Source organism: Labrus mixtus, chromosome 5 (assembly GCF_963584025.1).
Source record: "Labrus mixtus chromosome 5, fLabMix1.1, whole genome shotgun sequence".
NCBI classification, from domain to species: domain Eukaryota; kingdom Metazoa; phylum Chordata; class Actinopteri; order Labriformes; family Labridae; genus Labrus; species Labrus mixtus.
The window spans coordinates 21,294,370-21,312,329 of NC_083616.1; the positions used below are offsets into that span (position 1 = coordinate 21,294,370).

The 17,960-nt window shown below is 38.7% G+C and overlaps 1 protein-coding gene and 1 long non-coding RNA gene across 2 annotated transcripts; both read right to left on the minus strand.

Annotated features, from left to right (window-relative positions):
• Positions 1-518: 518 nt before the first annotated feature.
• On the minus strand, positions 519-17,283 carry mccc2 (methylcrotonyl-CoA carboxylase subunit 2). The gene is made up of 17 exons (XM_061038508.1): positions 17,094-17,283; positions 14,061-14,127; positions 13,825-13,909; positions 13,419-13,520; positions 12,575-12,702; positions 12,148-12,260; positions 11,152-11,265; positions 10,843-10,907; positions 10,196-10,295; positions 10,000-10,095; positions 8,685-8,757; positions 8,505-8,581; positions 5,771-5,837; positions 4,859-5,015; positions 3,017-3,131; positions 2,024-2,109; positions 519-754 (listed from the first exon to the last, which is right to left on the minus strand). Exons 1-17 carry the CDS (start codon positions 17,277-17,279, stop codon positions 637-639), a joined length of 1,749 nt encoding a protein of 582 aa, XP_060894491.1. The 5' UTR covers positions 17,280-17,283; the 3' UTR covers positions 519-636.
• Positions 972-2,013, minus strand: LOC132974441 (uncharacterized). Its single transcript, XR_009673118.1, has 2 exons — positions 1,514-2,013; positions 972-1,473 (listed from the first exon to the last, which is right to left on the minus strand). It is a non-coding gene; the product is annotated as an uncharacterized LOC132974441 (long non-coding RNA).
• Positions 17,284-17,960: the final 677 nt, after the last annotated feature.

Here is a 17,960-nt window from a genome sequence, read left to right on the forward strand (position 1 = left end):
TCTGTATACTTCAAACACTTAAAGCAAACAGCAGACTGTCTCAAAGGACAAAATGAAACCTACCATTTTCACTAGATTTGACTTAAAGTGTGCATAAAGAAATGATCGCAGTGAGCTTTCACACATTTAGAAAACTTATTTTCTAAAGATTTGACTCAAACTGCTTCAGTATCATCTGTGCCTCTACAATCCATTCGGACTGTGGTGGATATTTATAGCTAAACAGCGCCCCCCCTTTATCAGAGTCTTTTCTCTGTTATATTTCTTTGCCCGTTAATGTTGGAAGAACTCATGAAAGAAGACACAGAAAGCATTTATATGTTTTCACATTTTTATAATTCTCCATGTACAGTATTTGATTAAAAATCATCAAACAGGAACGTGAAACAGTTCAGCACAGTTTGCATTTACAGTGGAGTAGTAACAGTTAAGGCACAACGTTTATGTGGAAACATCACACATCAACAGCACACCATCCAATCATGTGGATCTAATGTTGTGTCATCCTACTTTAGTGATCTTTTTTTTTTTTGCTGTTAATCTGTTTAGTAAAACTACAAAGACAAGTTAAAGTACAGAACACGTCTGGCTCTGACAAGCAGGTTTAAACTTACACCTGAACATGTTAAAGGAGCGTTACATCCGGAACACTCCGAACCGTGTCTTCTTCGTTGGTGCATTCAGCGCTGCACTGAGGCTCAGTCCCAAAACCAGTCGAGTATCAGCAGGATCGATAATCCCGTCATCCCACAGTCTGTTGAAAATAAATAAAAGCACATTACACTTCTTCTTGTAGCACCTGTGAAAGTTTGTGATCTGGATTTTGTGTCCCCGCCTCAGAATAACACCCTTGCTTATCTACTAGATTGAAAGCACTTGCAGAGGTTTAAAGAAGGGATTTTCTTCTTTTATTTTTGCAGCTCAATTTATTCTGAGCAAACTTCTGTTGTCCAAACGGATAGAAGTCTTGATTCTTCCCCAGGTCAGTAGCTGCATTCCCTGTGTGCACGATCTCTTAGTACTCCTGTGGTGTTTTAACCTTATACGCTAATGCACAAAACGACCGGGTCGTCTGCACGTGTGAACACAAACGGCCACATGTTTCACCCTGACTTTATTGGCTTTCAACTTTCACTGACGGTGAAAGAAGTCTAGGTTAGCAGGAAACATTGTGAGAAGGAGCGAGTGGGTGAGGAAGATGATGTTTATATTATACCAGCTGTGAGGGACATGTGGGAATGAACAGGAAGATTCTAGAGGCAGACTGGGCTCTTGAGTGGGAAGTTATTCCTCTTAAGAACAACAACTAAGAAGACAGTTAAAAGAAAATGTTGGTACACAATTAGCAGAGTTGAGGTCATATTAAGTGGGGAATTAAATGAATTCAATTCAAGTATACATTTTTAAATAATGTAAATTGTAATATGGTATCAGGAATAGGCTACAGTTTGTTAAGAGAGACTAAAATTATTGCTGATTGCTGATGTTTTATGTTCTTTGTAAGCAAGGACACTCCGGTGAATTGTTTTTTTATGTGACATCCTACCTGACAAAGTACATCAAGGTATATAAAATCTGCTTCATTTTAAGAATGAAATCACTGCCCGGCACTGTAACACAAACCTCACATTCTCCACCATATAATGAACTTTCTCTTTGAAAGGTTCCACCGTGAGATGTGTGTTGTGCTCATCATACACCATAAAAACATAGCACACAGGACTAAATGGAAAGCAGGGATTGCTCATTCTATCTGAACAACAATAAGACATCAATACGACATCACACACTGAAACCACTCACACTGCCCCTTCCAAGCATGAAGAGTGTTTGTTTGTGGTTTCTCAGTTCTTGGAAAAGCAGGATCACATGATGTATTGAAATGAATAATAAGCAAAGGCTGCACGCTTCATATTTTCACTTCACAAAAGAAAACTCACAGCAGCGATGTTCAGGAAGTGAGCCCTTTTCTCACATACCCGTCGGAGACGTGGAGCGCAATGTGTCAACACAAAAAGCTCACCTGGCACTCGAGTAGTACGGACTGCCTTCCTCTTCAAACCGCCGCACTATCGGCGCCTTCATGGCCGCCTCTTGTTCGGCTGTAAACTGTGAATAAGTTGTTTTAACAGAAGAGCAGACTTTGTATGTTTGCCAAGAACTGAAGAACGACATTCATGTACAATCAAAAAGAGATGCAGGCATTGACGACTTTTACCAAATGAATTATAAAAGATGTCAGAACTTCACAAGAGAAGATGAACATTATAATAACCTTCAGAAAGTTTGGATCCACTGCAGCTGGGTTGCATCAGTCAGCATTAGCTCTATCTTAAGGGTATTTGATCCAATCATGTGAAAGATTGGATTTAAATCCTTCTCGTAACCCTCGAAACTCTAGCCTCCCTTCAATTTATCTCAGAAACACATCCCATTACAGAGGATGAATACGCTCTTATAGCTGTTTTATTGTCACTTTTAATCCCAATTTTCTTCTATTGGCAGAAGAAATGAGAAATAATAGGAATTATCAACAATTTAATTAAGTGTAGTTTAGTTATTTCTCTCTGTACCACTGACTATATTTAGGGTCTTATTAAATTTAATAAAAAACATGTTTTTTGCGACCTTTTCAGCCTTCTTGATGATGTCATTTTGTTGTCTCGAGATAACAGTTGTTATGAATTGGCGCTATACAAACAATGACTGACTGATTTATATTTAAACCATCAACTGGAAACATCTCTGGTTAAAATGCCTGCTAGAAGGGCATTGATGAGAGGGGGTCATTTTGACTACCTCATAATACTTTACACAGTTTAATTACAGTCATCTGCTGACTACATATGGCTAAGGTCACTCTGAAGCTCTTAACAGGTATATCATTTAATTTATGTATAAGTGCCATTTCATTACGTCCATATAAAAAAGATCACAAATATTTATATGTTTGGCAGAAAAGCAGATTGAAGCTGTTCCTGTGAAGCAGGAGACAGATGATGAATTGAATCATTACCTCCTTTCCCTCGCGAGCCTTCTGATCCTTGGTGATGGTGGCCAGGACGGTGGCTGCCTGTTCACCGCCCATTACCGAGATACGGGAATTTGGCCACATGTACAGGAATCGAGGGCTGGGAGGGGAAAATTAAAGCTACTGTGAGGAACTTTGCTGATTTTGTCTTGTACATTTGTTAGTAGTATTCCGCAAACACTCGCCAGCCCTTTATGGTTCCACAACAGCGCCGTAACAAAAGGTGTTTTTATTCACATTGCATTATGGCGTTGCAGAAGAGCAGGAAGCACGGCGTGTGAACACATATCGGGAGCTTCACATACACACACACACACACTCTCAGACACACACAGCCTGTTCTGCCTATCTGGCTCCGACACAACACATCGCCAGTCTTCCCAAGTTACTCCTCTAGCAGTAACTCTTAAGGGCCGATCAGGGACAACTTCATCCTGACATTCTGCCACTGTGCATTACACGTTGCACTGCGATGCAAATACATAAATGATACAAAAGGGTAGCATTAAAATGACTACAACAAGGACAACTGAAGCTAGTATGGCCTTGACAGCTGAGCAGCCCCAGGATGCATGGAGCTAGATTAAGGTTAACTGAGCGCTGTGGCTAACCCACCCCCTTTAAAACATAGATCATTTGGTCTTTGGACCATCGGGGGGGGGGGGGTGGGAGTTATACAACCCACCGGAGAGTCGCAACCTATCCCGGTGTTCCGTTACCCCTGAAACCACATAAATCCAGTTTGACTTTAGAGAAGACAGTAGTGTGGTGGTTTTTCCAGCTTTGCCTCCAGGCACCCTGAGGCTGCTCTCACCGAACCCCCGCTATGGAGATAGACACCAACATAGAAGGAGGAAGAGGATTTATTATCACACCAGGTAACAATAAAAACCACCAGAGCTGAGTGTATCCAGACTACTGCCCCAGTGTCTACTGTAAAAAAAGAACTACATGTACAAAACCCAAACAGCTCTGAGAAATGGTGTCTGATGGGCCGATGGCTCTGCTAAATTAGCCCAGGAGCTAACAGTACTATTAACTCAATGCACTTTTCTTCCAGATGTTTGAGTCATACTGTAGAGCCTGAGACCTGTTGGACTGAGGGTGTTTTCGTTTTTGAAGTTATATCCTTATTGAATTTACTGCATGTTTTTCCTAATATATGTATTATATACGTCGTTTCGGCCGTTGTTCTGGTCGGTTGCCCTAATTTTTAAATATGGTCATCAGTATCGATTTCACTACCTTTCATAACAAGCTAAAGAAAACTCTTCACGGAAGCCTTATGAAGCGCCAATAAAACTTAAAACATACATTAATTATATGTTTAAATGTTTAAGTGATAGTTTAAAAATCGGAGGATAACTGCAGCAAAATATTGAGTATGAAACATGTAGACATGGACAAACAGTCAGAAATACTAAATAAGAGAAAAAGTATTGTATGAGTTAATGCTGGGCACTAGTTTTCTAAATGTATGCAAATTGATGGAAAACAAAAAGGAGAAGAGCTGAATAAGAGACAGATGAGAAAAGTTTAATTCAATTCAATCCTTCATTCTGTCAGCAGCGTTGTGTTGAGCTAGCTTTGGTTTCTAATTAAAATGGATGTTGTGGTTATAAAATGTGTTTTTAGCTCTGAAAAGGATCCAAATTGAATATTTCCTGAGATATAGAAGGTCACTGTCATGTACAATATATTCTGAATACTTTAATTATTCAAAAACAACTAAGACACGAGGAATGATCCTCATATTTACACAACAGGTTTCTCCTAGAAGATGTTGTCTCCGTATGCAACACAGACCGCTCATTAACCTCCTCATACCTGTAGGCTCTGCCACACATGCCGTAGTTTCCTGCACCGTAGGAGCCGCCAATGATGACTGTCATCTTGGGCACGTTGGCACAAGCCACTGCAGTGACCATCTTGGCTCCATCTTTGGCAATTCCCCCTGCTTCATACTCTCTGCCCACCATGAAGCCTGAGACGGAGAGGTAGAGGAGAGACGGCAAACAGAAACAGGGCTCGGCGTGTTACTATCTTAGAGTCGCACTGGGTCAACAGAAGCAGGTCTATGTTCACTAATATTCAGGTGTTGTACAGAATATTTGTGCATCACGTCATAAGCGGCATATTATCATGTGAGCAGTGATATGGTGTAAAATATTGGGTATAGAAGGCGCCATTAAAAGCTACATCATTATGTGTTATTAAGTGTCAAATAATATATACAAGCGCTCGAATGATATTGGATTTTTTGAAACAGATACAGATACCAATTACTGATATGGAGGCAGATACAGTGAATTATAGAGCTTGAAAAAACCCATAATTGGATGTTGCAACTAGTTATACCTCACTGAGGCGTTAGTCTTTCTATCTATATATAAGAATATACAACATTATTAACGTGGTCAAGCACTTCCAGATTAGATTTCTGTCTCTATTCTGATGCTCAGCAGACAGCTTTTAGTGTATTGTGAACTGTGACGCTGGAGCCTGCTCTGCCAAACAAATGTTTAGAGAGCCTCATGCATTAAGATAAACATATACACCCATACTAATGGAACTGTGAAAGGCTTATGTCTTCCCTCCATACATATGTCAGCCTTTAATAAATACCCTCTAGCTGTAATTATTTACAAAGTAGAAGAGCAAAATAAAAACACGATTAAACAAAAACTTTTAATATCACAAATCCCCCCCAAACACGAGATACTAGACATTCACACTGACCTGTAATGTTTTGGAGGAAAATAAGCGGAATGTTTCGTTGGCAGCATAACTCGATGAAATGCGTCCCCTGGAAGGAAATGCAAATATTCAGTGAATGTGTCATACTCCAACTGCTATAGAAATACAGCCTGGAGGATAAAACACAGACATGTACGATCACTACGTGGGGACATGATGGGATGGGAATAACTTCTATTTGTGGACGTGGACAGGGTAATATACTTCTCCTGTCAAGATATAAATATGTAAGGGAGACAATGATCAAAGCACACAGGCTGAACCTGCTCGGGGTACGAGTGTCTGGACCGTTGTACTCAAACAATACTGTCTGGATCACTGTTTGTGCTTTTAGAAGACACTTGAAACTTCTGGAGAAGCTGACTCAAATGATGAATCAAACTTTGCATACAAACTTATAAACAGTCAATGAGACCATTCATTAAAGGCTGGGTTGGTAATTTTGGAAAAACTAGCTTGATTTTGAAAGTAGCATTACCTCAGTGCTCCGTCTACACCCTCCCCTCTGTGCAGCCTCAAAAGCCACGCCCCTCCACACGGAGCACCGTCGCCCCAGAAACGGACCTCAGCTCGTCTTTTGCATTGTGTAGAAACTACGTCGTCTCATGCCTCATTCAGACGTAAGTAAACACTAAACTTTATCATAATACATAACATGACTTTATTACTGCTCACAACAGCCGACGAAAAACTTACAGTATAAACTCTGACTTTGAGTGTGGGCTAGTGCACGCAGAGGGTAGGGAACGGTTCATCAGATTGGTACCTCGTGGAGGACATTGCTCAAAGTTTATACAGGCTTACAACTGCTACAGATGACGTCGTTTTTTGGTTCCTCTTTCAGAGGACATGAATTATTAATGTCTGTCAGGACCTAAAGACAACTTCAACCAAATTCTTTAAAAGAGTATCTGGAGAAAATGACCAACCCTGCCTTTAAGTAGTTTTTTTTTTTAAGCAGCTGGTCTGACCTGAAAGACCAGTCACAAAAGAAATAAATCAACTTTTGTATTCACTAGATTTGATTTTGAATATGAAGGAGCTGAATGCCCTGCAGCCTTGCCAAAAAAAAAAAAAAGAAGCATACTCCACGACAGAAAGCAGCACAAAAGCTGTGCTCTGTGTGGAGTCATCTCATTTCCATATACTTTGTATTGGGGAATTACTCAGGTGTTTTCTTCATTGTAGCAGTTAAAGTCTGCTGGCTTTCTCTCTACGTGTAGCATCCTGCCATGCATTGCAAAGTGCAAACAGAAGTTGGAGACATTCTATAAGACGGATGTTTATTGGAAGCTGTCGGTAGGTGAGAAATGATGCATCTGTTCGCTTCCATGTTCATGCACAACAACAGAAATCTAATCTCCTCTCTATTAGCTTTCCCTTTCACTAACACAAATACCTGGGGAAGAGCTTTTTCAAGTTACCAGCCGTTTCTTAAGTGGTGATGACGTGTCACAATAACACATCTGGAAAATCAGGTGATGCATTGATTTTTATTTAATACAATCTCCAGGCATGTCTGCTCCACATCTCCGTCTGTCTGATACCCTGCGTCAGTCCATTTCAGAGTAATTTCAATGCTCATACTGTAACATTGAGACCTTGAGAAAATGAATCACAGCAACCTTTTTCTTTTCAGGTCAAGCTTGTGATCTAATTCAAAATGTGTTTGAAAAAAATGGTATTAGTCCGTAATCAAAAATTCAGCTCCTCGTTTTGAAAAGCCTGTGTAAAGTTCAGCTCTGTTCACGGCAGATTGCCTCGCAAATTAAGTGAATTACCTTGAATGAACATCAAGATCGCCTCTCGTTCATGGTTTCCAAATGCTACGTTATTACAATGCCATTCATCAGAGACGGCCCCCGACAAGTGCAATTTGAAAGCTGATTGTACGCGAGCACCTTGAATGTAAAAGGTCAGTAATAACCCCGTACAAAAACTAAAGCTCCCTCATGACGGAAATATGGGCTGCCAGTGTTGCACGCAGCAAATCTCTAGGGAGAATAATTTTTGAACTGCTTCAGTAAAGTGCTTTAGTCCTTGACATCCAGAGAGACATATTGCCAGCACAATTCATACTGCTCGGAATATTTAACATGACCGTGATTCTTAGCTTTTTACTCTTCTCACAGCTGTCGCCTGTCTGTTCTTAACATGGTAGCATTGAAACTGTACAGCAACACACATAACACTGAATAAACGGTGCACAGGTTAAATATCCATAGGAGTTCTTTAAATAAGAGTTTAGGGAAGCACAGTGTTTGAGATTTGACGATAATTTCCAACACTGTCTTTTGTACTGATTACTGATACGTGCTTGTATTCTCTCACCACATTGCAGGAACCATCAACTCTCTCATGTTTTAGACTCAACATATTATTCTTGTTTCTATTAACTTTTTCATGATGGTAGAGAAAGGTGCAGACATAAAACACCTGCTTTCCAATATATACACATTAACTTAGAAAAATCTAATAACCACTTTAACTAAAGTGACACATAAAACTAACATGTCATATGGAAAGGTGCATACTGCCCCCTACTGGATCAAAGTGAGAAGGTGTTGATATTAGATTACCTGAATAGTCAACAACTTATGTTACTAGACATTCATCAAAGTGCAAACCTATCCGTCGGTCATATCTTCTGTCCAAAGTCTACATTTTTAACTCACTAATACCAGTGTAGTAATCTTCAGGTACATGTGATACTTACCTTTTTTGCCGACTCTGAAAACAAGACTCCATTGTTGCCAATGATTCCGACAGGATAACCAAATATTCTAGAAAATCCTGAACAAAACATATTGAAATTAACACTTTGAGGTTAGTGGATTTCATGAGATAAAACATGTAAGGGTTGTAAAAATGGAAAAAAAACTGTTGTATAACATACCTGTGACAAGCGTGTCTCCATAGAAAGCCTTAAACTCATCAAACTTACTGCCATCTACGATTCTGGCAATGACCTGCAACCAAAAAAAGTTGAATTTATTTCTGATAGGTTACAGGATGTGCACAGGTTGTTTTAAGTCAATACATCCGAATAACTACATTTGTTTTATCTTGTCCAAAGTGAGTGAGAAAGAAATGTCTGTGAGTTTTTAAAAGAGGGTGTATTTAGTTTTTGAGTATGGTTTGGTGGTAGTACGGTATATATGTAACACTAGGACGTTAAAAAACACTAAATCATCATGTTCATGGTCAAAAACAAGCACATTACCAAGTGATCGGTGAGGCTCACTGAATCTTGTGTTAATCATTTTTAGACTCAAATGGAGATCTGTTATGTAGTTGTGATCGTTTATTTAACATAATGATGATTTTCAATTAAATAGGTCAAACATTTTATGGTTCCAGCTTCTAATATAAAATGATGTTCTGCTTTTCTTTTGACAGGAAACAACGTGTATTTCAGACTGTGGGTCCGACCAAAAAAAAGGGGAGATGACACTGTGTTATGGAAAACTGTGCGGAAATTGTAATTTCACAAATTTCATAGTCATGACAATTGATTGATTCATTGTTAAAAAAATAAAATTTAAAACTGGTGGAAGATGTAATAATCATGAGTAGCAGCCCTCGTCTCTTCATATGACATTAAAATATTGTGAAGATTATATCAGCAGACTGATAATAACTTAGGTCATGTAGCTGATGTGCTGTAAACCCTTTACAGTTGAAAAGCTGTGCTGTCCCAATGAGCAGCTGATCTATCACCCATAATGGACTGTCAATACTGTTGTACACTACAAACAGTAAACTGTCGTTCTAGCTCCTGGATTTACATCAGGAATCAAAGGCACAGGCTTCAAACCAAATGAAACATCTGGAGAGGCCTGCCAGAGAGGACAGAGTGACTGATGTTGATTGTCTATTATTGACTCAGCTCCACAGAGAGAGAGAGACCTGACACGTCAAAATGATCTACAGTGCATTCTGAACCTGTTAAAGTAAGGTTTGTTTGTATCATTCATAAATCTAACACATAAAACAGAGGTGTATGTTCATGTTCAAATTAAATTGTTTTCTGGTGTAATGTATGAACAAATAAGTAATTTATGGGAATGCTTAGCTATACAGAAATTAAACATACCGGAACATTGTTACATTTGCTACTTGAATATTTTTTGTTTCTATAAAAGGATTTTTTCCCTAAATACAGCTTAAACCCTAACCCTAACCCAAAGAACAGAAAACTGGGTTAATACCTCTCTGACGTCAAAGTTGCGTTTCAAATTAGCTCCGACGATGCCGTAGAGTTCATCAGCGGGGTAAAGCGGTGCTTCAGTCGGTTCTGTAGTTACCTGAAAAAGAGAAAGTGCACGTCAACAGAAACCACAAACGGCTTTTCCTCACTTGGACGATGTAAATGTGCCTGTTGATGATCGTCATCACGGAACTGACTTCGATATTTTTCCTGTAGTTCAGGCTTCTCACGGCCTTTCTCGCTAGATGAAGTGCGTGGTTATCATCTAAAGCGTAGTGGTCGGTCACACCAGATTTTCTGTGGAGAAAGAACAATGTTATTATCTATGTTGTTCTTATTAAATCATGAAAACAATATTAACAACTGTATTTAAAACTTTGCTCTAACTTTTCTGTCCGTTTGTTATGTTTTATAAAGATCTATGGATAATAAAAACAGATGTGAAATAGTCGGCCTGCACATTTACTCTGAACGACAAACTCAATTTAATGATTCAGCACCAGTCAGGTCTTTGCAGGTCAATATTAATTCATGCTGATTTCCAAAAACCTCCAACTTCAAACTTGTGCAAATAAATATTACCTTCCAAATTAAATCCTGATCCAAAAGAATATCTTGTCTTTGCCATTACACAATCTAAAGAACATATTCTCTACATAGGCCCAGCTATAAATGCTCTCTCATACAAATATTTGAACAGCATTTTGTATTCCAGTATAGTAATCGCCCACATGTAGGCTGTGGGTAAAGGTTTAGAACAAAACTTTTAAAAGTCATGTTTCTCCAAGAGTTTAGGCTTCAAACTCTTCAGTTCAATGTAAATGAAAAAAAAACTGTTTCATACTTGCAGTGAAGATCAGCACCACCGAGGTCTTCTGCAGAAACTTCTTCCCCAGTGGCGGCTTTAACCTGTAAATAAAAAACATACTCTCTGAACAGCAGGACGAATCAGTTTACATCACAATAAATGTGGGATGACGGAACACAGATCAACTGTGATTAACCACTAGTTACTGAACAGTTTGAGTAAAATTACAAAAAGCACATGTCATTAATAGAGTTCACACTAACACCCTAATTAGATCATGGGCCAATATGATGCTCCAAACTGTCACGCTACACTCATGCAGTTCAACTACAGCAATTAACCAACCAATGGAGGTCCTCCAAGGAAAATGGTCCCTTGTTTCCGCACTATGATGCTCTCATCTGCCATGGCAGGGACATACGCTCCACCAGCAGTACACGAGCCCATCACAACGGCAATCTGAAAGAATGAGGAAAAAGTCAGACAGGAACAGAAGTCCAAGGCTGGAAAGATGCAAAAGCTTAAATTCAACATTAAACGCTGCTTTTATGACCACACCAGCAAACAAATATGAAACCCTTTGCTCATCTTAACTTCCAGAAGTTTTTAGTTCAGATTGAGTAAGGTTTTTTTTACCTCAGGCTTTTCCTTAAAGAAGCTTTGTAAATAAAAGATGTGAATTGCCAATGCAATTAACTGCACAGAATGGCCACTCACAACTTGGACTTTAATTTGTAACACAGCAATCAAAAAGGTAAGTCCAGGGGTAATAATGAATCTGATTAGGAGGAAAAGAAAAGAGAGAGAAAAAAAGAAAAGATGCCACAGAATGTGCAGCGTTGAATAATGAACCTTTTTAATAATCAGCAGAGACGATATTAGCATACATTAATGGGCTCTCAGTTTGATGAATATATTCAGCTGTGTTTATCACTCCTGGGTCTCCAGAAGAGATGTGAGATCAAGACCTGACTTCCCTACAGCACCCGTCAGACTTATCAGCTCTCACACGGACTGACTTGTTTTCAAAACACAAGGAGGTCTCTTCTTCAGAAGTCAAAAACAAGATGGAGTTTTTGGGGGTTATTTTGCTGGCAGACACTGAAAAGATGAATAACCCACAACAGTGCAGTTCATTTCAATTTACTATCTGTGCTCTCTGTGGTATCATTTTTCAGACAACCCTCTCAGCTTCTAAGAACTGATCCATGAATCAACCCAGAGTTACTGCAAATACAACAAATAAACCATAAAACCAAGGCTACGGAAAGCACTGACAAACTATGTGATATATGGTCGCTGCATTAACTACAGTGTAATCAATCACAACATTAACACCACCTGTGATAGCCCCTCTGAAGACAGCCTGGCCTGGTTGTAGAAAATCCGTCCAAAGTGATCTCTGTCTGGAAAGACGTCTGCCTGTCTGGGTAGATTGGCTCCTCCAGAATCCACTAAGGGAAGCAAGCATCAGAATATTTAGAGAACTTAGAGATGAGTAACATCTGGCCTCTGGCTTGATTACAGAAACACTTCAATTCCTTTAACGATAAACTCAAGTCTACACGGACACTAGAGAAGTTCTCCCCCTGGTGCTTTATGACTTTGAAATAACTGCAGAGGACACCTTGAACTGAAAACCTATTTTTTCTAAAACATTGTGTAAATACCATTTTTAGTGTCATTCATATTAAAGTGTTGATATTTGAGTTTAAAATGTCCCCCCCTTAGCCTTTAAGCACATTCCTTGCAAATGTATAAAACTCACCTAAATAAATGCATGGCAGGTGGTTCTGCTGGGCCATTTCCTGTGCACGAAGGTGTTTCTTCACTGTCACCGGGTAGTACGTTCCCCCTTTGACAGTAGCATCATTTGCAACTATCACACATTCCACCCTATGAGAGAAAAAACACTGTGAAATGTGTCAGGTGCATCTGGAATACTCAAGTCAGTCTCATTTTCATATTTTAGCCAAGAGCTAATTCCATCATCATGCAGACAGACATGACGTAATCACTTCTATTTTTGGAGCCAATTAAGGAAATGTATTCATCATTAAAGGAAGCATAGAAAAGGCTTACAATCAACTTTTGTTTTGAAGGGCTTCAACTAATAAAAATAATAATGCATTCAAACAAATGATTATTTTTATTGTACTTTCATGAGACATTTTTTTTCCTAGATTTATCGATTAGTTGTTTAGTTAATAAAATGTCAGAAAACTAAAGAACAAAAGTCCATCAGTTTATGGAAGTTCACGGTACACTTTCTTTTAAGAGTCTTGTTGTGTCTGACCAGCAGCTTAAAACCCAAAGTGATTCAGTTTTACATGATACAAGGCAGGAAAATGTTCTGTTTAAGAGGCTGACACAAGCATTTTCTGCTTTTGCATTAAAAATAAATAAAAGCTACAACTGTTATCAAAACAGTCAGACATTACTTTACTGTCTATTGATCAAAAAAAGTGAGAGTCTATTAATTAACGCCACTCTTCAACTTTGTAGACTTTTGGCCAATATAACTGCTTTAAACTAAAAAATATGTTGAATGAACTTCAGATGTCACACTGTGACAGGTGAACACATTATAAGATGGAGATCATGTCGCTTACCCTGAAACTCGACCGATCCCCGTAATTATACCGCCTGCTGGGACTTCTTCTTTTCCATACAGTTCATACGCTGCAAACTGAGAGAATTCCAAAAAAGGAGTCCTGTGAGAAATAAAAACAAATTCAAAATGTTTTCATGTCGAGGAGAACACTTTTTGATTTTAATTACACTGCTTTATTTTTCAGCATGAAAGTGTAGAGTGATGGATTATTTTAAGGTTCTGCAGTGAAGTGCAAGATGAAATCAATTCTATCGTCCTTTCACTGCCCTCAGTGTAGAGGGAACGTTCTACAGCCCAAAACATTTTAACTACCCACACCCAGACAAGGCTCTTATGCAGGATATGTGTTGGTTAGCCATTCAATTCTAATCCATCAGGAAACTAATGGAAGTAGATGGATCTACCCTGGATCCAGCAGTCTGTCTATGCGCTCTCTAGGTAGCAGTTTCCCACGTGAAGTATGAAGTCTTCTTGCTTTTTCTCCCCCACCTGGATTAATATAAAATAAATAAGACAATCAGGCAACATTGTTAAAGATGGTATGTTGATTTGTTTTTCTTTTGTCAGAAATGCCACTGCCACCACTGTCATTGTAGTAAAACACAGTGATAACTACAAGTTAGAGGTAGGTTAAACTTACCCAGTTTAATCTTCTCTGTGCGGCTTTTCAGCTCATCAATAAGAACTGTCATTCGCTCATAATTCTCCTGAAAAACAAGAAAAGTACACAGAGATTTGTTTGTTTGTCATGTGATGTTGAGAACCTGTGGAAGGTTTAACAAAAACAAATAAGAATCTAATTGTTAAGGTTATCTGCTGTTAAACGGGCTGGTAAGAAAGTGTTAGTCATTGATTCAAAACAACAATCTGACAGTCTTGAAGGCTTTATTCAACAACACACTGAAGGTGCTGTTTAAAGGCTAAAAGCAGAAACAAATAGAGCATTAACGTTTACTCAGACAGCACTCAGCCCTTACAATAACCTGCCACGTAATCAAGTCGGTTTCATGTACGCAGTAAGGCAGCCACCTACTGACTAACATGATTCAGTAAGAAAATATAAATGTCCAATCATTGACTGAGTGGGCGAGTATGATTGGCGGTGGACTGTTTTTGTTGTTGTTGTCCATTACACAAATGAAAGTTGTGATTATAGAGCTGAACACATTGTAAAAGTCAGCTCTTTGACCATTTAGCAGTAGAGCAGTGTCCTCTTTGTAGCCGCCAATCTTCTTTAGTCAACACAAAATTAAAAGGTCAAGATCATTGCTGTAATAATGCTGATTTAATGTGAGACAGGACACTTAATATGCATGTTGTTTATGTTGGTGCATTGTGATCAAGTCAACTGAGCTGGTATTATAGAAAACACTATAATTAAAATGTGCCAGTGGTGCCATCCAGTGACATATTTTGTTATTGCATCCTGCTATTTATTCCTAATGAGAACAAAAGTATCTATACTTACACTGATGCCCTATATCAGGGATGGGCAAGTTTGGTCACAGCAAGGGCCACATTCATTTAATTCTCACTGCCAGAGGGCCAAATTGTAGTTTCCAAAAACGATTACAGTCGATTATGTCTCATATTTAACTCAACATATACCAGTGATCAAATATTATTATGGACATATTTCTGGTTTTCATGATTTCATGGCAGATTTTGTCATGTTTTCTTCATGTTTTCAATTAATTGATGTGTAAAAAATTAACCTCACGGCCACATTGAGGGTTGATGGGGGCCGCATGTGGCCCCCGGGCCGCCAGTTGCCCACCCCTGCCCTATATGATTGGGACGATTCAATTATTACATCAACTTAACCCTCTTAAATTTAGCTTACAAACTAGGAAAATAGCCCTTATATGAATGTTCTGCTTCTATGTTACAGTCATAATAATGCATCGGTGATAACTAAGATACCAAACTGGTCATTAAAAGAAGTCACATAAAAACAGGCGTTTGTTTAACGAATTGTTTTCCTTGTGATCATTTACGCTTTAACACTAGAGCAGGGGCGGGCAACTGGCGGCCCGGGGGCCACATGCGGCCCCCATCAACTCTCAACGTGGCCCTCGGTCAATTTTTACATGAAACATGAAGAAAACATGACAAAATCAGCCATGAAATCATGAAAACCAGAAATATGTCCATAATAATATTTGATCACTGGTGTATGTTGAGTTAAATATGAGACATAATCGACTGTAATCGTTTTTGTATCCTACAATTTGACCCTCTGGCAGTGAGAATTAAATGAATGTGGCCCCTTGCTGTGACCAAAGTTGCCCATCCCTGCACTAGAGTAACACTAGAGTAACACCAGAGTAACACCAGAGTAACACTAGAGTAACACTAGAGTAACACTAGAGTAACACCAGAGTAACACTAGAGTAACACTAGAGTAACACCAGAGTAACACCAGAGTAACACTAGAGTAACACCAGAGTAACACTAGAGTATAGCTTTTTACTTTGATTACTCCATGAGCCTCAGCTCTGCAGGCTGATACTCATGCTGACGACGTCCCTGAGGAGATAAGACTCGCAGATTCCCTCAATTCTTTTAAATCCTTTCTTAAAACGTACTTTTACAGACTTGCTTTTATGTGATGTCGTCTTCTTAATGTCTTTTCTGACTGGTTTTACTATTTTTTATCTTCTTTTACTTCTTACTGTTCTTTTATTTATGCTGTTATCTTAATCTCCTCTTATGTTTTAACTTTGTAATTTCTTATCTTACTTACTTAGTCTATTTATGTTTCATATTTACTTTTTATTTTTATTATAGTTTTGGGTTTTTTGATCCTTTAACCACTTGTTTATATTTCTTTTACTGCTCTCACTTTCTTATTGCTGTCATCTTTTTATTTATTTTTTTCAGCTCTTTTAGTTTCTTACATCTTTTTAAATCTTTGGTTCCTCTCGGTCTCAGCTCGTGTTGTTGGGTTCTTGTGTTGCCTGGGTTCTTATCATGGTTCTTGTGATGGTCGGGTTATATATATATATATATATATATATATATGTATATGTCTGTTGGGTATCGTGCACTTTGGGTTCTTTTCTGCTGAATTGTATTTAATTATTTTTAGTATTTTGCATTTGTTATGTTCTTGCTGTTGTTTATGTTCTTCTGTGTTTGGTTTAGTTTGTCAAATCACTTTGTAAACCTGTGTTTTTAAAAGGTGTTATATAAGTTCATTATTATTATTATTATTATCCACACCTACACCTGGGATTTACTTGACATGCCTGTTGTTTCGATGGGAAAAGACAAATATAGCAGAGAGTCACAAACTGGATCAAGAGTGTTTAACATGGAAAAGTTCATGTTAATAATGTGACTCTACACAGTTAAAGCTGTGTGTTAACTGGAGGTACCACCACAGGAACAATGATACAGCTGTCAGGTTTGTTATGATGATGTTGAGAAGACCTTGGTTGATGCTACAGTAAAAAGCTCAAGGTTTTGACCTCCTGCAGCCTTTAAACGCAAACAGAATAATCGAGTATTTGCAAGAAGCTTCTATATAAATGCTCATAAACATTAGCCGACACACGATGTGATTTATCTCCTGCATCAGGTGAGCCAACGAATCTAAACAAATCCCACAGTAAACTTTGACATTAGCAGCGACCAGAGGTGTTTCAGGATTAGCAAGAGGCCAGCCTACCTGATATTCAGAAGACTGTTTGTCGGGCTGCGAGCCGAGTCGAGCTACTTTATCAGCGTAGTAAGATCTTGTTGCAGCCACAGGTAGACTCCTGCATCGTAATATCCACGGTCGGGCCGTCTGTAGAAGCATTTTGATACTCACGTCTAGCTTAACATGCAAGTTTGCTAGTTTGCGAGCTACCATAAAACAGTCTTCTTCTTCTGTGGTGTAAAGCAGTAGAAGTCGATCTCTACAACCCCATCTGCTGTTCAGTCAGGGGAAGTACAAGTTTTCTGAACCCTGTTCTTTTTCTTCTTCTTTTGGATTTTATTGGCAGCTGGCATCCAAAAAGTTGCATTACTGCCATCTGCTGGATTTAATTATTACTCACATTCCTAAATCCTCCTCAACAAACCTGTTCTCAAGAGATATTTAAACAAGCACCTTCGGCCTCTCCCCACACTCCAGAATACTTTTTAAATCTCTTTGTAGTGACTATCTAATGTCCAATTTTGTTTATCTTGCCTTCAGTCACTTGCATAGGTGTATGGAAAGTTCTTGACGCATAAAAAATAAACAAATGTCCAAAATTAAAGTACTTTCTGATGTACTTTCAAACCGTGACGATGATATGATGAGTTGTTATTTCCGAGATTATACTGTTGCCGTCCTTTTGTTATGTTAAATATCCTACTTGCGTTATCCTGTGTTACGTTCTGTTATGGTAAGAACCGTATGTTCCCACCACCTACGCCCCCGTTTCCTGTTCACCTGTGACATATAAACACTCAACCAACCAGCTGACCAATTAACCCAGATGATCAATTATCACCACCTAGTGTCCAAATTGAGTACATAAATAAACATATAAACTAAAGCCATAGA